The sequence below is a fragment of the Sciurus vulgaris genome (genome assembly GCF_902686455.1).
Source record: "Sciurus vulgaris genome assembly, chromosome: 17".
Lineage (NCBI taxonomy): Eukaryota > Metazoa > Chordata > Mammalia > Rodentia > Sciuridae > Sciurus > Sciurus vulgaris.
In genome coordinates, this window is record NC_136478.1 from 54,741,193 (window position 1) to 54,757,576 (window position 16,384).

The 16,384-nt window shown below is 47.1% G+C and overlaps 1 protein-coding gene across 5 annotated transcripts in view; it reads right to left on the reverse strand.

Moving 5' to 3' along the window:
- The window catches only part of SYMPK (symplekin scaffold protein), a 34,145-nt gene that overhangs the window by 13,289 nt on the left and 4,472 nt on the right, over positions 1 to 16,384 (reverse strand). For all 5 annotated transcript variants that reach the window (XM_079117412.1, XM_079117411.1, XM_079117413.1 and 2 more), the window contains 10 exons: positions 16,009 to 16,062; positions 15,852 to 15,925; positions 13,419 to 13,545; positions 12,464 to 12,713; positions 10,081 to 10,251; positions 8,604 to 8,843; positions 4,984 to 5,138; positions 4,372 to 4,522; positions 1,176 to 1,380; positions 340 to 490 (listed from right to left, as the gene is read on the reverse strand). In XM_079117412.1, the coding sequence (XP_078973538.1) occupies positions 340 to 490; positions 1,176 to 1,380; positions 4,372 to 4,522; positions 4,984 to 5,138; positions 8,604 to 8,843; positions 10,081 to 10,251; positions 12,464 to 12,713; positions 13,419 to 13,545; positions 15,852 to 15,925; positions 16,009 to 16,062 (1,578 nt within the window). The remainder of the gene's footprint in view (positions 1 to 339; positions 491 to 1,175; positions 1,381 to 4,371; positions 4,523 to 4,983; positions 5,139 to 8,603; positions 8,844 to 10,080; positions 10,252 to 12,463; positions 12,714 to 13,418; positions 13,546 to 15,851; positions 15,926 to 16,008; positions 16,063 to 16,384) is intronic.

Consider the following 16,384-nt stretch of genomic DNA (forward strand, 5'->3'; position numbering starts at 1 on the left):
GTTGCTTAATGGGGCAACAGCAGCAGCAAGCGGCAGAACCGATGTGAAACAAGGTGTGCCTGGTAGTAAACCACTCTTAAGAGTGTTAACAGTCACAAAGGACCAGGACCATGGCGCAGTCCCACTCCTGACCCTGGGGCTGGGGAAGAACGTGTGTGCGGGTTTGTCACCTTGTCACCTGTGCAGGGCTGCCAGGGTAAAGAGGGGCTGGAGGCACAGTTGGGAGAAGCAGAGCTGGGGTCTGCGGCCAGGAGGCTGGACCCTGGGTAGATTTTTCATTGGGATCTGAGGTGGGCCCTTGGGGAGAGGGCTGAAGGACAGGCTGGGGACAGGGCACACCTGGGCGGCTCCACTGCAGGCTACAGCCTTCTCAGCCCGCAGGATCCGCTTCACAGCACCCAGCTTCATGGCTTCAACCTGGGCATCTGTCAAGGGCTTTAGCACGTCACTCAAACGGAAGATCTTCTTGCGCCCACTGGCACCTGCCAGTCTGTGCAGGAGAGTAGGGACAGAGACAGTGACTTGGAGCATCCTTTCCATTGACCCATCTGTTGACGCTCCCTACCTCAGGAAGTAGGCAGGCCACCTGTCCTTCATGCTGCATCTAAACTCCCCATGAGTCATGGGGAGGCCCAGCAGGGCAAGGGGAAGGAGCGGGAGATAGCGCCACTGCGTTCTGCTTAGGGAAGGCTCCTGTGAGGAGACCACATGTGACTGGAGACCTGAGCACCAGACACCAAGCCTGGTGGCTTCCTGGGTAGAGAAAGAGCAAGTACAGAGTCTTCAAAGGGGACCTGCTGTAGGTGTGATGCAAGGAGGGAGTGGGGAAGGGGCAGAGAGCCTAGAGGGTGGGACGTCCCACTCAGCAGCGAGCAAGCAGCTAGATTTTGAGGTCCACATGTGAGGAAGGTGAAGACAGGACAAGGGTGACAGCCAGCAGCCATTGCCACATGCTAGGATCATGAGATTGCTTTCAACACGACTGCCATCATCCCAAGTTGTCTGTGTCCCTCGTTTCCTGACTGTCATCACCGGCTGACACTATTCCCCCTTGGTTGTTATGAGAAAGACACTATTCTCCCACATCTTTACAGAAAACACAAAGGCTTCGTGGTCAAGGCACTGGTTGGAGTCAGAGGCTCCCACCCTGCCCTAGCTCCTAGACAAGTGCTCACCGGGGCTGTGTAACAGGGATGATGGGCTCTGGCCTCCTCTTGGCCTGCGGCACCTCCTCCTCCAACGGGGACATGGAGCTCAGAGAGCCCACAACAGAGATGGCTTGGCCCTGAGCCGACAGGCGCCTCTTGATCAGGACACTCTCTGGCTTCACCACCTTCTCTTCCTTGGGCTCCTCCTTACACTGTTTGGTCTGCTCCACACCTGAGGGGACAGTGAATGGGCGCCCAGTATGTCAGACCTGCCTATGCACGCCCAGCTCCTCAGGGTGCTCGGCTCCAGGCTGCACCTTGTACACGAGACTCCCTGCTGAAACCTGCTCCTTTTATCCCCATTTTGCAATATAATCCGAGGCTTGCCCTTTCTCTGCTTCCTGATCACCATGTAAGCTGAATCCCTCTGCCACAGTCTTGGGTCATAATTTTCTGCCTTACCTGGAGCCCTGAGGAATGGAGCAAGCAGTGGATGGACTAAGACCTCTTACAATTTCTGCCAGCATATGGAATACTTTTTGAGTGCAGATTGCTCACTGACTGCTGCCTATCATCCACCATTTGCCCATTTGCCTGCCTCTTGCCTGCTCATCGCCTGCCTTTCACCTACTCATCACCCACTGCCAGAGGTCCACCTGTTGCTTGTCTGCCAGTAGCCTGCAGACCTCCCGCAGAATGCCAGCGGATCGCAAGCTGCCTACTGTGGCCTGGAAGTTCACTGTCACAGTACCTGCAGGTTTGGTTACATGCGGCTGCCGCCATTTTGAAACAACATCCAGGACCTGCAGTGCAGGACCCTTGGCCCAATTGACAGTGCTCCACCTTCAGGATCCCTCAACCAGACTAACCACACCCCGTCTCCAGGACCCCTGCCTGAGCAACTGCACCCTGCCTCCAGGACCCTCGGCCTGACCACCCCCATGCCAAGCTGCAGCTCCCCATTTGCCAACATGTTTGGAAGCCAGCGTGGCCATCTTGGGTTATCCTGGAAACAGAAGCTCCCATCTTTAGGTGGGGCAAATCCCATCCTGCTGGAGACTGGAAGCTAATTGTCAGGTACCTCTTGTGCATCAGGCTACTGAAGACTGTGAAGTCTGAGTAGTATATGACTGTTACAGTGTAGATTTTTTTTTCCCTCCTCTTTGAAAAATTTAAAGTTTTTATTTCTTTATTTTTCTTGCTCTATTTTCCTTTTGTTTACCTGTTTCCTCACAGTCTCTCTATCCCTTTTCTCATGCTAATAATCAACTTCTTTTGATTATGCTTTCACTCTTTCTTTTTTTTTTTGGGGGGGGGGTACTGGGGATCAAACCCAGGGCCTTGTACTTACAAGGCAAGCCCTCTACCGGCTGAGCTATCTCCCCAGCCCCCCTTTCACTCTTTCTATGATCTAGAATTTCTATAAACTCTTTTTCTATCCCATTAACAGTTACAATCTACATGGCTCCCCATTCTCTTTGTTCTCCACTGGAAACTGCAGACCTTATTGCAAATCTCTTTGTTATACTGTAGATAATAATTGAACTCATCCTCTCTGTTTATTATGACAATATTGTTAACATCTTCATAGGGGCTGTTTGGTTTAGGGCTGCATATTGTCTGTACTGGTGCTACTAATATATATATATATATATTTTTTTTTTTTTTTTTTTTTCCAGTGCTGGGGATTGAACCCAGGGCCTCATGCTTGCAAGGCAAGCACTCTACCAACTGAGCTATCTCCCCAGCCTTTGGGTGCTACTAATATTGATTCTCCCCTTAAAAAAAAAGGTTATGAAAGCCTGTACAGGGTCACTATAAGGGGGGGGAAATTGCAATATCCCAGATCTGCACTGCTAGAGGGGAAAATACGTGAACAACATGAAAAGACAAGAGAAGAAAATGTTCTAAACAAACCTAGATTCTATATTAATGGAATCCAGTGACAGCATGGTAGAAGAAATGTCAGAAAAGGAGTTCAGAATATACATAATTAAAATGATTTGTGAAGCAAAGGATGAGATAAGAGAGCAAATGCAGGCAATGAATGATCACTCCAATAAGCAGTTGAAAGAGTAACTGCAGGAAGCAAAAGATCATTTCAACAAAGAGATGAGATTCTCAAAACAAACAAACAAAAAAACCAGAAGTCCTTAAAATGAAGGAAACAATAAACTGAGGCTTAACCTAGGAATGCCATTTATTGCTGGGGGCATGGGCATATCAGATGGTACAGTCACTTTAGAAGCGTGACAAGCAGTTCTCAATAGCACTGGTAACACCCTAACCTGCGACCCCACAACTCCACTACTTGGTATATGCTCAAGACAGAAGGCAGCATGTGTGTGCACATCCAAAGATGACACAAACGTTCAGAGTGGCTTTACTCATGGTGGGTAAAATGTGGAAACAAGCTACAGGCCCAGCACCAGGAGAGTGGAAGACCCATGGCAATGTACTCACAAGAGAGAAGACTACTGAACAATGATAGTAAAGTATGGGTTCACACAATAGCATGGATCAATCTAGAAAACCTAATAGTGAGCAAAAGTCAGGCCTCTGTGATTCCACTTACATGAAATTCAAAAGAGGCAAAACTATTCAAGGAGCAGACCTCAGAACAGTGGTGTCTCTGGAGGTAAGTGGCTCCAAGTGGAACTGGAATGGATCCAAGGAACTTTCTAGAGTGATGGAAATGGCCACCTTGATCCAGGTGTTGATTACCCTGGTGTTTTCCCTATGAAAATTCACTTAGTTGTACACTTCAGAATTGTACATTTTGCTGTACAACTTATTTTTCAAAAGTTCTATTGAAGGGCTGGGGGTATAGCTCAGTTGGTAGAGTGCTTATCTTGTAAGCACGAGGCCCTGGGTTCAATCCCCAGCACCACACACACACACACACACACACACACACACACACACACACACACACACACACACACACACAGTTTTATTGAAGTAGGGTAAAACTCTGAGGCTCAGTGAGGTTAAAGAACCCAACAAAAGGCACAGAACTATTAAGTGAATGATCTGATCTGGTTCAATTTGGATCTCAAATCCAGGTCTGCTGGATTTTAAAGCCCAGAGCCTAAAAATACTGAGTACTCATTCTACTTAAGGTGTCCATGATTACTCACATTTTAAATGGCACACAACCCTTCCTATGCATCACCACCAGGAGATGCTCAGTGCCAAGTGCTGGCCTCCATGTGACACTCACCTGGGCCTAGTCCGGCAGCTGTCATCTGTGTGGCCATGAGCCGAGCCAGGTGCTTGATCTGGGCTTCAGTGCCTGCTGACTCCACAGGGGTGTAGATGGCTTGGAAGGAGGCAGGCATGGTCTCAGGCAAGTACACCATGCTGATGAGGACCTGCAGGGTGCCCGGAGGGAGCCTTTCCTTAAGCACTAACTCAACAAGCGCTGGTCCCATGCCCAGGAAGCTAGGAAATGCAGTGCCTAAGATGGACCTGTGCCTGCTCCAGGGGAGTTCAGTCCCTGAGGGTGTCAGAGGAAGCCAGCCCCAGTCACACAGCCAACAATGCAATTACCCACCCTGGCTCTACAGCCAGCAGACCCTCCCTTTGAAGAGGAGAGGACAGTGACCAGGGTGAGTGGGTCGATACAGGGACTCAAGCATCTAAAGAGGGTCTGTTGAGTGGTGGTGACAAGTGACCTCCTGAAGGAGTAGGGATGAGGTCTACAAAGGGAGGGAGGGCCTGCTGGACCACCCCTCTGGTGCCATCTAGAGGAGGTGGTCAGTGTGGTGTGGGGCAGAGGAAGGACTGGAACATCCTCCCTCCTCACCCCGGGAAAACAGACTACCACCCTTACCAGATTGGCCACATTGTCAGGTGTCAGCAGAGGTTGTAGGAATTCAGCTGTGATGTCTGTGTCCGACTGGCCTGAGATCTGGGCTGAGGCCTTTGAGGTCCCTGATGGGCCAGGCTCCAAGTCCTTGTCTTCATCATCTTCCCCCAGGTTAGGCTCTGAGATAGGGGAGAACAAGATTGGGCTCTGGAGAGAGCAGTGGCATGGAGCCCAGGTGGCTCCCCTCCACCAGCCTCAGCCTCAGCCTCGGCCTCAGCAGTGCACAGTGGGTGAGGACTGAGGCTATAGCCCTACCTCCACCACAAGAGCCTGGCAACAGCCTGCCTCTTTCTGGGTCTCAGTTCTCATCTGGGAAATGGGAATAAGCCAAACACCCTACCTGATCTCACTAAGTTCCAAGAAGACAATATTATTTATTATTAGTTTTGCAGTGCACTAGGTGAGCTACACATCCCCCAGAGAAGCCAATATTAACAAAAAGGTCAACTAATAATTTCAGAGGTTTATTATTTACAAATAATTACCATATCTTTGAAATAGTATTCAACTTCCTCAGGAATGAGGAAAATACAGAAAACAAAGCCCCCAAACCTGGTAAGATGTCATTTTTTGCCTAGATGAGTAACAAAAAAATTGAATGGTTAGCAGTAACAGTCGTTAGAGGGGATGTCGAGTGTGAAAATGTAAACACGTGGCCTCTGGAAAAGCATGTGACATAGATCAAAATTTTAAATGTGCACGCCTTGTTGACACAGCAATTCCACTTGTAGGTAGCTACCCTAAAAACTCACACTAAGGTCAACTGTACAGGGAATTCCCTGCAGCACTCATGGTACAGACGGCTGCAGGCTGGCTGGACAAAGGACAATAGTCCCAGCCCCAGGGAAAGAAACCAATAATCTGAACCACAGACGAAGAGTTTTCTGTCACAAAGATGCTCCTTGAATTTATATTTATAAAAATGTATGGCAAGAACATGATAAAGTGGGGCTGGGGAGATAGCTCAGTCGGTAGAGTGCTCGCCTCGCAAGCACAAGGCCCTGGGTTCGATCCCCAGCACTGCCAAAAAAAAAAAAAAAAAGAACATGATAAAGTGTTAATGCAGCTGTGTTAACAGTTTATAACAGGATAATAATTCAACCACAGGTTAGACAACCTAGGAAAAAATGAGCAAAAACTATGGGCACTCAGCAGAAAGGCAGATGACCAACAAGCACAAGATGCAGAGCCTGGCTCCAACACAGGCCAGGACGCAAATCCAAACCAAGGACACCATTTGTGCCCCTTGGGTTTACAGAATGCCCAAGGCTGGTGATTTGTAGGTAACAGGTGCCCAGGCACTGCGGGGATAGCATACGCTGCTATGCTGTTTGGAAACAGCCTGGCAATGGCTGTCAAGTCCACCCAGCAGCAACGGCACATCCAGTGCTCAGATTTTGATTTCTGAAACTATTCCCTCCTTAAAAGAAACCAGAACTCAAAGGAATGACTGTTCTGGAAAAATACCAGATACCTCTAAAACATCTTGTGACGCTAGAAGGTAAGAAATGCTCAAAAAGAGTTACTGGACACATTAAAAGGAGATAGAAGCCAGCTGGCTAAGCATGAGGAAATTTGAGCAACAAAATAAATAACAATGACAATACATTATAACCTAGAAAAGAAGAACCCACGCATCCCTACTGATAATAAACTGTGAAGACCAAGAGAAAATTCTTCCTTAGAGGAGAATGCCAACTAACGAATGTTGAAGGAAGATCTTTTTGTAAATAGTACAAGCCGTCATAGATTCAGGCAAGTGTCCGTGGATATTATAACTACTAGGTGAAAGTTTGAAGAGGAAAACGTATTTACAGGTTCAAATATCTTCCCCGGTAATTATTTACAAAGGGAAAAATGGTACTTTTTTTTTTGTGGTACTAGGGATTGAACACAGGCTTCACACTTGCTAAGCAAGCACTCTATCTTTGAGTTATGTCCCCAGCTCTTTTAATTTTGACAGTGTCTTGCTAATTTTTGCCCAGGTTGGCCTTGAACTTGCCATCCTCTTGCCTCAGCCTCCAGAGTCACTGGGATTACAGGTGTGTGCCATCTAGCCCAGATGAAGCTGAAGAACCGTCCCTGACACTAGAAACCTGGTGCGCACCACCTTAACCAAATAAACAAAGTTAACATTATGACTAACGAGACAAACTGCCACCATGTGCTTCCAGGTCCCATAAGCGGAGGCCAGGGTATGGCTTCCCTAGCATCCCTGCCAAGGGTGCATGACCTGAATCCCGTCATGAGGTAAAAGAGCACAAGCTCAATGACAGGACAGTTTATCAAACCACCTTCCTGAACTCTTCTTCCCAATGTCAATGTCACAAAGTCCAAGGGGGGCTGAGGAACAGATGCAAAAGATTAAAATAAAGGGGACCTGCCATCTAAAGTAATGCATGGTTAATGTCTCTTGAGGCATTCACAGGAATTTTCAATACTGTTTCTGTGACTTGTCTTTAAGCTTAAAGTATTTCAAAACAAATTAAAAAAAAAAAAAAAAAAACAGAAAAATAAACTCCATGAGTTGAAAGTAGCTTTAACAGACCAGACACCATTCCCCAGCAATTCTACCTTGGGACCTGACCTATGGTGGGACATATGTGCAGACTGCTGTACAGATGCTGCCTATGTCTAATTATGGAAAAACTACCTGGATTCACAAATCACTCCTTTTACCAAATTTCCTTATTTTTTAACATGAAAAAAGAAGAATCTTTCATGTATGTTCTAGAAACAAGCAATGATTTTTTTTTTTTTTTTAATTTGGTGTTAAGGAAGGTTGCCATAGCTGACACTATTGATAAATAATATAACCATTAAAAATTATTTCCAAAAGAAGGCTGGGGTGAAGCTCAGTGGCAGAGCAATTGCTTAGTATGCATGACACCCTGGGTTCATCCCCAGTAGCCCCTGCCCTGCATTACTTCAAAAAGAACCTGTAATCCTGGTGATTCAGGAGCCTGAGGCAGGAGGAGCACAAAGTTCAAGGTCAGCCTAAGCAACTCAGTGAGACTGTCTCAATTTAAAAAAAAATAGGGGCTGTGGCTGTGGCTCAGTGGTAGAGCACACGCCTGATGCGCCATGTAAGGCGCTGGGTTCGATCCTCAGAACTGCATAAGAATAAACAAAAAAAAAGGTATTGTGTCCATCTACAACTAAAAAAATAAACAAATAATTAAAAAAAAGATTAAAAAAATAAAATAAAAAGGGCTGATGTCATAACTCAGAGTTAGAGCATTCCTGGGTTCAATCCTTAGTAGGGAAGAAAAAAAAAAAGAAAAACCAAAGGAAAAAATCTTCAAAAAGAAAATGTACGTATATGTAAAACAAAGGAAAGGAGTACCCTACACATATAAAGTACTTCCTGAAGAAAATCTAAGTGTTCACATGTGAGGAGCAATTATGTTTAGGGAAAGAGATAAGATGGAAATTATTTTCATTTTATTCCTTTCACTTATATGCCATTATATTACATACCTCATGATATTAATGCAAATTAAATAGTTTAATGTAAATAACTGAACCTTTTAAACAGAATGTGTCCCACAATCCCCTTCTACCAGGTCCCAGCCTCAGCTCACCCAACTTCATCTTCTTGAGTGTGGAGTCCGAGTCATCTCGGGGCCGCTTGCGGGCATCCTTGCTGCTGGGCATGTTGCGGGCAATCTCAGCCTGAGGTGTGCCCAGGTCCACCAGCAGGGTGGTGATTTGGGCCTGGAACTCCAAGGAGGCTGGGTGCTTCAGCACACTCAACAGGTGCAACTTGAGGTTCTTGCGCACACTGCTCACCTGCGATTTGGCCAGCGTTGGGGGGAGGTTGGCTGTGAGAAGAAAGGCAGGAGCTTGGCCTGTGGACAGATCTCCAGGAGTCCTGCTAGTCTCAAGGCCCAGCCCCAAACTTGGCCAGTGGTCTTGCAGGTGACTCCTAGGAAAGTGCTGTGCCCTGCGATCTAGCGTGTGGCTTTCCCCTTACAGACTGATGCATAAAACCCTTGAGAGGCTTCCATTAATACTAGTCCCTTTGACAGAGGAAAACACAACCTCCACTTTATTAAACATGAAGTCTCAGATCCCTCCTTCCCTGGTCTCCATTCCAAATCCTTCCCCTGTGTAGGGCTATAAGTGCCACCTTCACTTCCACAAACTCCCCTTCTGACACCTGCTGGTCACCTTGATGAACCAGTCTCCCCTGCTCCAGTGCAAAAGAGGATGCCTGTAATTTTGCCTGCCCAGTATCCACTGTCCCTTCCTCAGCCAACAACACTCCCATTCCTCTTTGAGGAGACCACCTCGTCTCCATCCTCCATCCAAGGGCGAGTGAGAACTGGGGCCACTGAGAACACTGCATTCCCCTGGCTACTGTGATTGGTTCAGAGATAGGCTCGTAATTTCTGCTCAGCCAATCAGAAACAATGAGCACCGGTCCTTGGACTTTTGCTGGAATGATGGGTAAGGGGACACTCTGTTTCCCCGGCAGTTGCTAAGTGGTTGGAACGGAAGCCTGAAGCTATGGGGTACCTTCTTCACTACCCCAAGGAAAGACCCAGAGAAGGAAATCAACACGGAGAAGATAAGAGACAAAAGATGAAGAGGGACTAATCCATGATCTGCACATACTCGTGATTCAAGCCCAGACTTTCAAGTTTTTATCTGTGTAGAAAAGCAGAGAAAATATTCTCCATTTCTATGCACCCATCAACAAACATTTTGCTGGTTTTAGAACATCTCGCCTCCCTTTATGGAGGGCAGAGGGAAAGGCTAGAATAGACATTACATCATTTCGCTTGCATGCATTTTGATATTAAAGTCAGTTTGGGTTTCTTTTTTTTTCAATTTGGCAGTGCTGGGGACCCAGCTACTCAGTGCCCTACTAATAAGTGACATCCCTAGTCCTTACAATCAGTTTGCAACCAGGTTTCTGCCAGATGCTAAAGATTCCTATCTAATACCCAGACCCCCCTCTCTGTGCCCAAGCTGGCTACAGCGACTAGCTAGCTCATATCTCCTGAGGCAAGGGCAGTGTGACCAGTGGGGAGGTGAGGGAGGGGCTCAACTTACCATGCAGGGTTTCATAGGCCTGGATCACCTCAGACATGAACATGGGTCTTTGGCGGGCGATGTTGGCGAGGGAGCCCAGTGCAGTGGTCAGGTTGATGGAGGAGATGGCAGGGTGCACCATGAACTTGAGCAGCTGCTCCAAGGCTGCCTTGCCCTCTTCCCATAGCACATCTGAGGAAAAGGAGAAAACTGTTAGCAGGGTTCCCTCTCCCAGCCCTTTGAAGAGAGAACCTCCTGGGATTTAAAGGAAGTCTGGGTCCTGATACTCAGATGTCCAGATAACAGGAGAAAGAAAATTTAGAGTCATGGGTGTTCCACCACTGAGCTACACCCCCAGCCTTATTTTTATTTTATTTTATTTTTAAAATATTGAGATAGGATCTTGCTAAATTGCCCAGGCTGTCCTCAAACTTATAATCCTCCTGCCTTAGCCTCCTGAACAGTTGGGCACCACCACGTCTGGCCTATGAGACTATTATTAAGAATAAAAATTAAGTTTTGAGAACGTTAAAAGCATAGGATTGGAAGAGCAGAAGACCAGAAATAATTTTAAATATCCATCCATAGGAAACTGATTACAAGAACTACATTGTTGTTGGGCACAGTGGCACATGACTGTAATCCTAGTGGCTCAGGAGGCTGAGGCAGGAGGGAGGATCCTGAGTTCAAGGCCAGGCTCAGCAATTTAGTGAGGCCCTAGGTAAGTTTGCAAGACCCTGCCTCAAAATAAAAACTAAGCTGGCACAGTGGAAAACCTATAATCCCAGAGGCTCGGGAGATTGAAGCAGGAGGATCTTGAGTCCAAATTCAGCCTTGGCAACAACAGTGAGGTGCTATGTGACTCAGTGAGACCCTGTCTCTAAATAAAATACAAAATAAGGCTAGGGATGTGGCTCAGTGGCCTAGTGCCCCTGAGTTCAATCCCCGGTACCCTCCCTAATTGCCCCCCCCCAAAAAAATAAGGGTTGGGGCTACAGCTCAGTGGTAGCGCACTTGCTTAGCCATGTGTGATACTCAGCACCACATAGTAAGTAAACAAAATAAAGGTACTGTATCCATTTATAACTAAAAAATAAAAAAGGGCTGGAGATGTGGCTCAGTGGTTAATCACCCGAGTCACATCTCAATCCTTAGTACCTCTCCCAAAGAGAACTACACTGTCAAATACATATACATACATAAACAAAGAGTTCAAGTTTCTTGTAGCAACACTGTCCTTAATCCAGTCCCTAATACTTAATGCTTAAAAGTTTGGTAGGTAAACACAATGAATTCCATATTATTTGAAATAGTGAATAAAACACAATGTAAATGTTGATGACAGAGAACTGCTTGTCATAACATGAGGCCACCACACCATAGAATACTGGGGAGCATGTGAACGTGGTTTTGGTAGGGAAGGATGTCACTCGTATTGTTTAGAGGTTGTTAAATGATACACAGAATAGTAACACTGGTGGAATGCTCTGATGCCAGTCATACTATCTTACCAAATCTCAGACCTCGAACCTAAAGTAGATGCCATAATAATGGTCCCCAGTTTAGCAACAAGGAAAAAGGCTCAGAGAAAGAAAGAATAAGTCATTTGTGCAAGGGAAGAGCTGAGATTCAAAACACAAGCCATGACACTCTAATGTCTTTCAGCAGAAAATATGAAGCATGGTCTTGCTTTTGCAAAGCAAAAAGCAAACAAACACAGCAGACACGGCGTCCACGGAAGTGGTCTGGAAGGAAGCCACACTCTTCCCAGGGAGGCTATTCCTCCACACCTCCTGTCCGTATTGCTTGCCACCTACAGCACAGGTATGTACTACTTTTATAATTTGATTAAGAAAACCACAGGGGCTGGGGCTGTGGCTCAGTGGTGGAGTGCTCACCTAGCATGTATGAGGCACTGAGTTGGATTCTTAGCACCACATAAAAATAAAGGTACTGTGTCCACCTATAACTAAAACAAAACATTAAAAAAAAAGAAAACCATGAAACAACTGGGATTTATTAGCTTGCATTCTCACAGAACCTCACTACAAGCCTGTGCAAGACAGGAAAGGACAGTTCAGAGGAGCAACTTGCTCAGTCACACAAGCATGTGGCGAAGTCAGGACTGAAGCCGAGTCTCAGGACTTTGAGCTGCTGCATTATGTTGTTTCAGAAATTAAAGCAAAGGCAAGGGGTTGGGGCTTGGGCTGAGTGGCATGTGTGAGGCACTGGGTTCCATCCTCAGCACCACAAAAAAATAAATGAATAAAACAAAGGTACTGTGTCCATGTACTAAAAACAAACAAACAAACAAAAAACCCAAAAACCTCATTAAAACAAAGGCAAGGGGAGGTGGGAAGGGCGCCAGTGTGCACGAGGGCAGCAGAGGACGGGCGCCACTCACTGTACTGGATGTAGGGGTGGTCTCGAGGGATGCGGTCCAGACTGATGTCATGCTCCTGGCGTCGGGGTACCTCTGAGTCAGCCATGCGGGGTGACAGGGTGACAATGAGGCCCTCCACAAACTTGATGGCGTGGGTCCGTATTCCATCATTGTCAGAGTCTAGCAGTAAGATGATGTCTCCAGCCATGGCAGACACCATGTCCCAACAGGCTTCCTGCAGATCACTGATGACACGTGACTTCACCATCCACTGCCAGGGAGAGATAGAAGAAAAAGACAGAGAGGGACAACACATCAATCACCGGCACCCTGCATTACTCCTAGAGACCTGTGAATGACGAGAATATTCATCCAGTTAACAGAGTTCCGACTGTTCCCAGCTCAGTGTCAGGTGATGCTGAGGACAGGACCCTGTCTGGCCCTGCCCAGGTATGATTCATGGCAATAACCCCGTGATGGTCTGGGATCCTACGGAAAACAAAGGAGTAGCAACGCTGACCTCAGGGTAGCAGTGGTAAAGCGGCTTCATTCATTTCATGGACACCAGTGAACAGTATGCTAGTGTGTCCTCTCCATATCCCAGCCCCGAATCAATGTTCCTGTGACTCTTCCATCAGTGCCTGGCTCCCTCACTGAGTTGAGTACTGTGAAGGCACTTGAGGAGTATTTGGTCACTCCTGTGACCCTACATTATTTAGCACAGGGATGGCAGGTAGGAGGTGCTTGGGGAATGTTTGCTTTATGAATAAATGAATAGATTGGTAGAAATAAGGATGGGTTCATGGCAATTTCCTGACCCAATAGACAACATCAGATCCCCTTGTTGTCTGGTCCCACAGACCAACAGCACACTTTGACCATGAAGAATGTGGTCTGAACCTGATTTGAAGCTCAAAAGATTGTCTATGATGAGACTGTCAGATGGGAAGCTGCTGGGTGGGGAGAGAGCTCTCACCTGCAGGGCCACCTTGTAGAGCTGGGTCATGGTGAGGATGGCCTTCTTCACCACATTCACATTCTCATCCCTCAAGAGCATGTTGAGATTTGCAATCAGCTTCAGCAGTAACTCAATGTCCCGTTTGCTGGAGGGCGGAGGAAAAGGCTCAAGGTCAAGGTGGTGTTAGGGCAGGTTCTGGGAACCTGGTATCCAGGCAGAAAAGGAACTCTCAGGGAACAGGAATGGAGGGGGCTGGGTCAAGGACTACACCTGCTTTGTCTGCATCTAGCTTAGAACGAGGGTTCAGGGGCAGGTTTGAGCTGCCCCTGAACCCTCTATCTTGGTTGGTCCCACAACACCCTCTCCTTTACCCTCTTAAGGCCCTGCTTTTCACATGAAAGCAATAGAGAAAGACAACTGTGTGAATGTGGCTTTATCTTACTTCGGGTACACGGTTGTAAAAATTGCAACAATTAAGTGCTTAGAACCTGACCCCTGGAAAGCATTTGCTAAATACCAACCATCCATGTTACTTAAATCACTTCCTTTTATACAATCATTAGCTTTGTTTATTTAAGTGGGGACCCTATCCTACTTCTGAGTAACAGCAGGGTCACCTTTGTTAACATAAAGAACAAAAGGCCTCAAGCAACTGGTCAATAAAGGAATTTAAGGCCAACCATTAATGCTCAGCACATACATGTAATTCTTACAGTACACATTACAATGTGAAATTAAATGTTAATCAAATCAGTATTAAAAAAAAAAAAAGACTTTCAGCTCCGCAGAGGCAGGAGCCATACCTGGTCGTGCTCACTACTGGATTTCAACAGCCTGACACGAATGCCTGGTCCACAGCAAATGCATGGCACATACTTGCTGAACAATTAAATTTTTGTAAACTCAAAAAATTTATAAATTCTCCCAGTAAAAGGGGAAACACAATTTGGGTTCTGATGTCACATACAGGCTAAAATTCCAGTTGTGATAGAAACCAGCTGTGACCTTAAGAAAACTCATTTCACCTCTCCAAACCTCAGTTTTCTATTCAATTAAATTAGTCAAGTAACTGACCCAAAGTGTCATGCTGAGGATCAAGTACTGAAGTAGGTCCAGCATCTAGAACAGTGCCTGGCAATCAGAAAACACTCATCTGGGCTATTTCATTTCCTTCTAGTCACAAAGCATCAAGTAAACACCTAATGATTCAATGAGTAAATGACTCAACTGCAACAAGTCGCTTTACCATTCAGAGTCTGCTTCCCTTTCCATAAGAAGAGGCAAAAATTAGGGAAAGACCTAATAGTGTGCAGGCAGAAGTATCCTGTGATTAGTTTCGATAAAATTCATTCACTTGTTCTACAAATACAGTCTCTGCTGGCTCCAACCCTGTTTCAGGCAGGTCCTGGAGATACAGTGTTCAATAAGACAGAAGTGTCAAGTCCTGTCCTTGTGAAGCTGATGTTTTTGTGGGCAAGGAAATTACTGAGGTAATTTCAACTGGTGGGGAACGCCACAAAGTGCAGCACAGGAGGGGGCAGGAAGGGCTTTCTGAGAGAGACCCAGGGAAGAGCACACCATGTGTCCACCTGGGGCCCAGGGTCCCTAGTGGGCACAGTGAGTGGACAGACTCAACACTCCCCAATGTTTTCTGAGGAGCAGAGAGGGAGATGGAGGGCGAGGAGGGAGATGGGGCCAGGTGAAGAGTTGGGCTTTAACCTCAGTGAGAGAGTGGGCAGGGGGGTCTGAGAGCGGTTCTGGAAGCCAGGCAGTGATGACACCCGATTTCCATTTCAGCAGGGTCGCTCTAGGGAATGAGAGGGGTGCTTCCCCTGGGGGTTGGGGGGTGAGAGGCTGTGGAACTAGATGCTACTGAACGGCTCACTTTCAGATGGTAAGGCCAGGTGTGAGGCTGTGTACCTGTAGTCCCAGCTACTGTAGAAACTGAGGTAGGCGTGTCGCTGAGCCCTGGAGTTCAGGGCCAGCCTGGAGAACAGTGAGACCCTGTCTCTTAAGAAGAAAATAGTATATAATAATATATTAAAATAGCTAAATTTTTGTTGTATGAATTTCATTTCAATTAAAAGAGGGGGGGGGGGAGAGTCAACCAGTAAACAGGAGCCAGAAAGAAGGCCAGTGAAGTAATCTGGGCAGTAGGGAATGGTAGCATGGCCCAGGGCAGAGGGAGTGGCTGAAAATGACCAGCTGCCGCGGCATGCACTCTGAAAGCAGGGAGACAGCCCCCACTCATGATGGGAACGTGACGCGTGAGGTGCCTGAGGAATCATGGACGGTCCCCGAGGTGCCATCTTATTAGGTATTTGTTAGTGAATAAGCATACACGGGAGGGAGAATGCGTCCAGGAAGCAGAGGGCAGGACCCCAGGGCAGGTGCCAGACTAAGAGCCCAACAGGCTAATGCCACCAGGAATGCCCCCCATGCCGCCCATACCATGCCTCCTCGATGAAACCAATGACAAATTTTCGCACTTCTATCGACTTGTCTGCTTGGAAAGCGATGATCTCCTGCAATGTCAGAGAGAAGTCAGGAAGGTGCGCAGGGGCCAGCAGACCCCTCCCCTCACCCAGGCCCGTTCAGGTCGTCTCACATCCAGGAAGTTGTCCAGCAGTGTGGGGTCTTTGTTGATGATCAGCTCCTGGACCTGGAAAGAGATTGGGGCGGGAAGGAAGGTCAGACCTACAAATCAGGATCCAATCCTTGTATATAGAAGTAGGGGGGAAAACAGTTCAATTACCAGCTCTGCCACTCACTACCCAGATCCTGGGAAACTGGCCACCCCTCCTGAGCTTCAGTCAGCTACTCTGTAAAATGAGCCCTTAACCTTCAGCTCACAGGGTTGCTGGGAGGCTTCCGCAGGAGCCCACAAGGTGCAGGGCCTGGTAGGTAGGTGGTGAGGACGTGAGGCACAGGAGTTGAAGGAAGTGGGTGCCAGGCTCGACCTTCCTGAGGTCTGGACTGCCTCC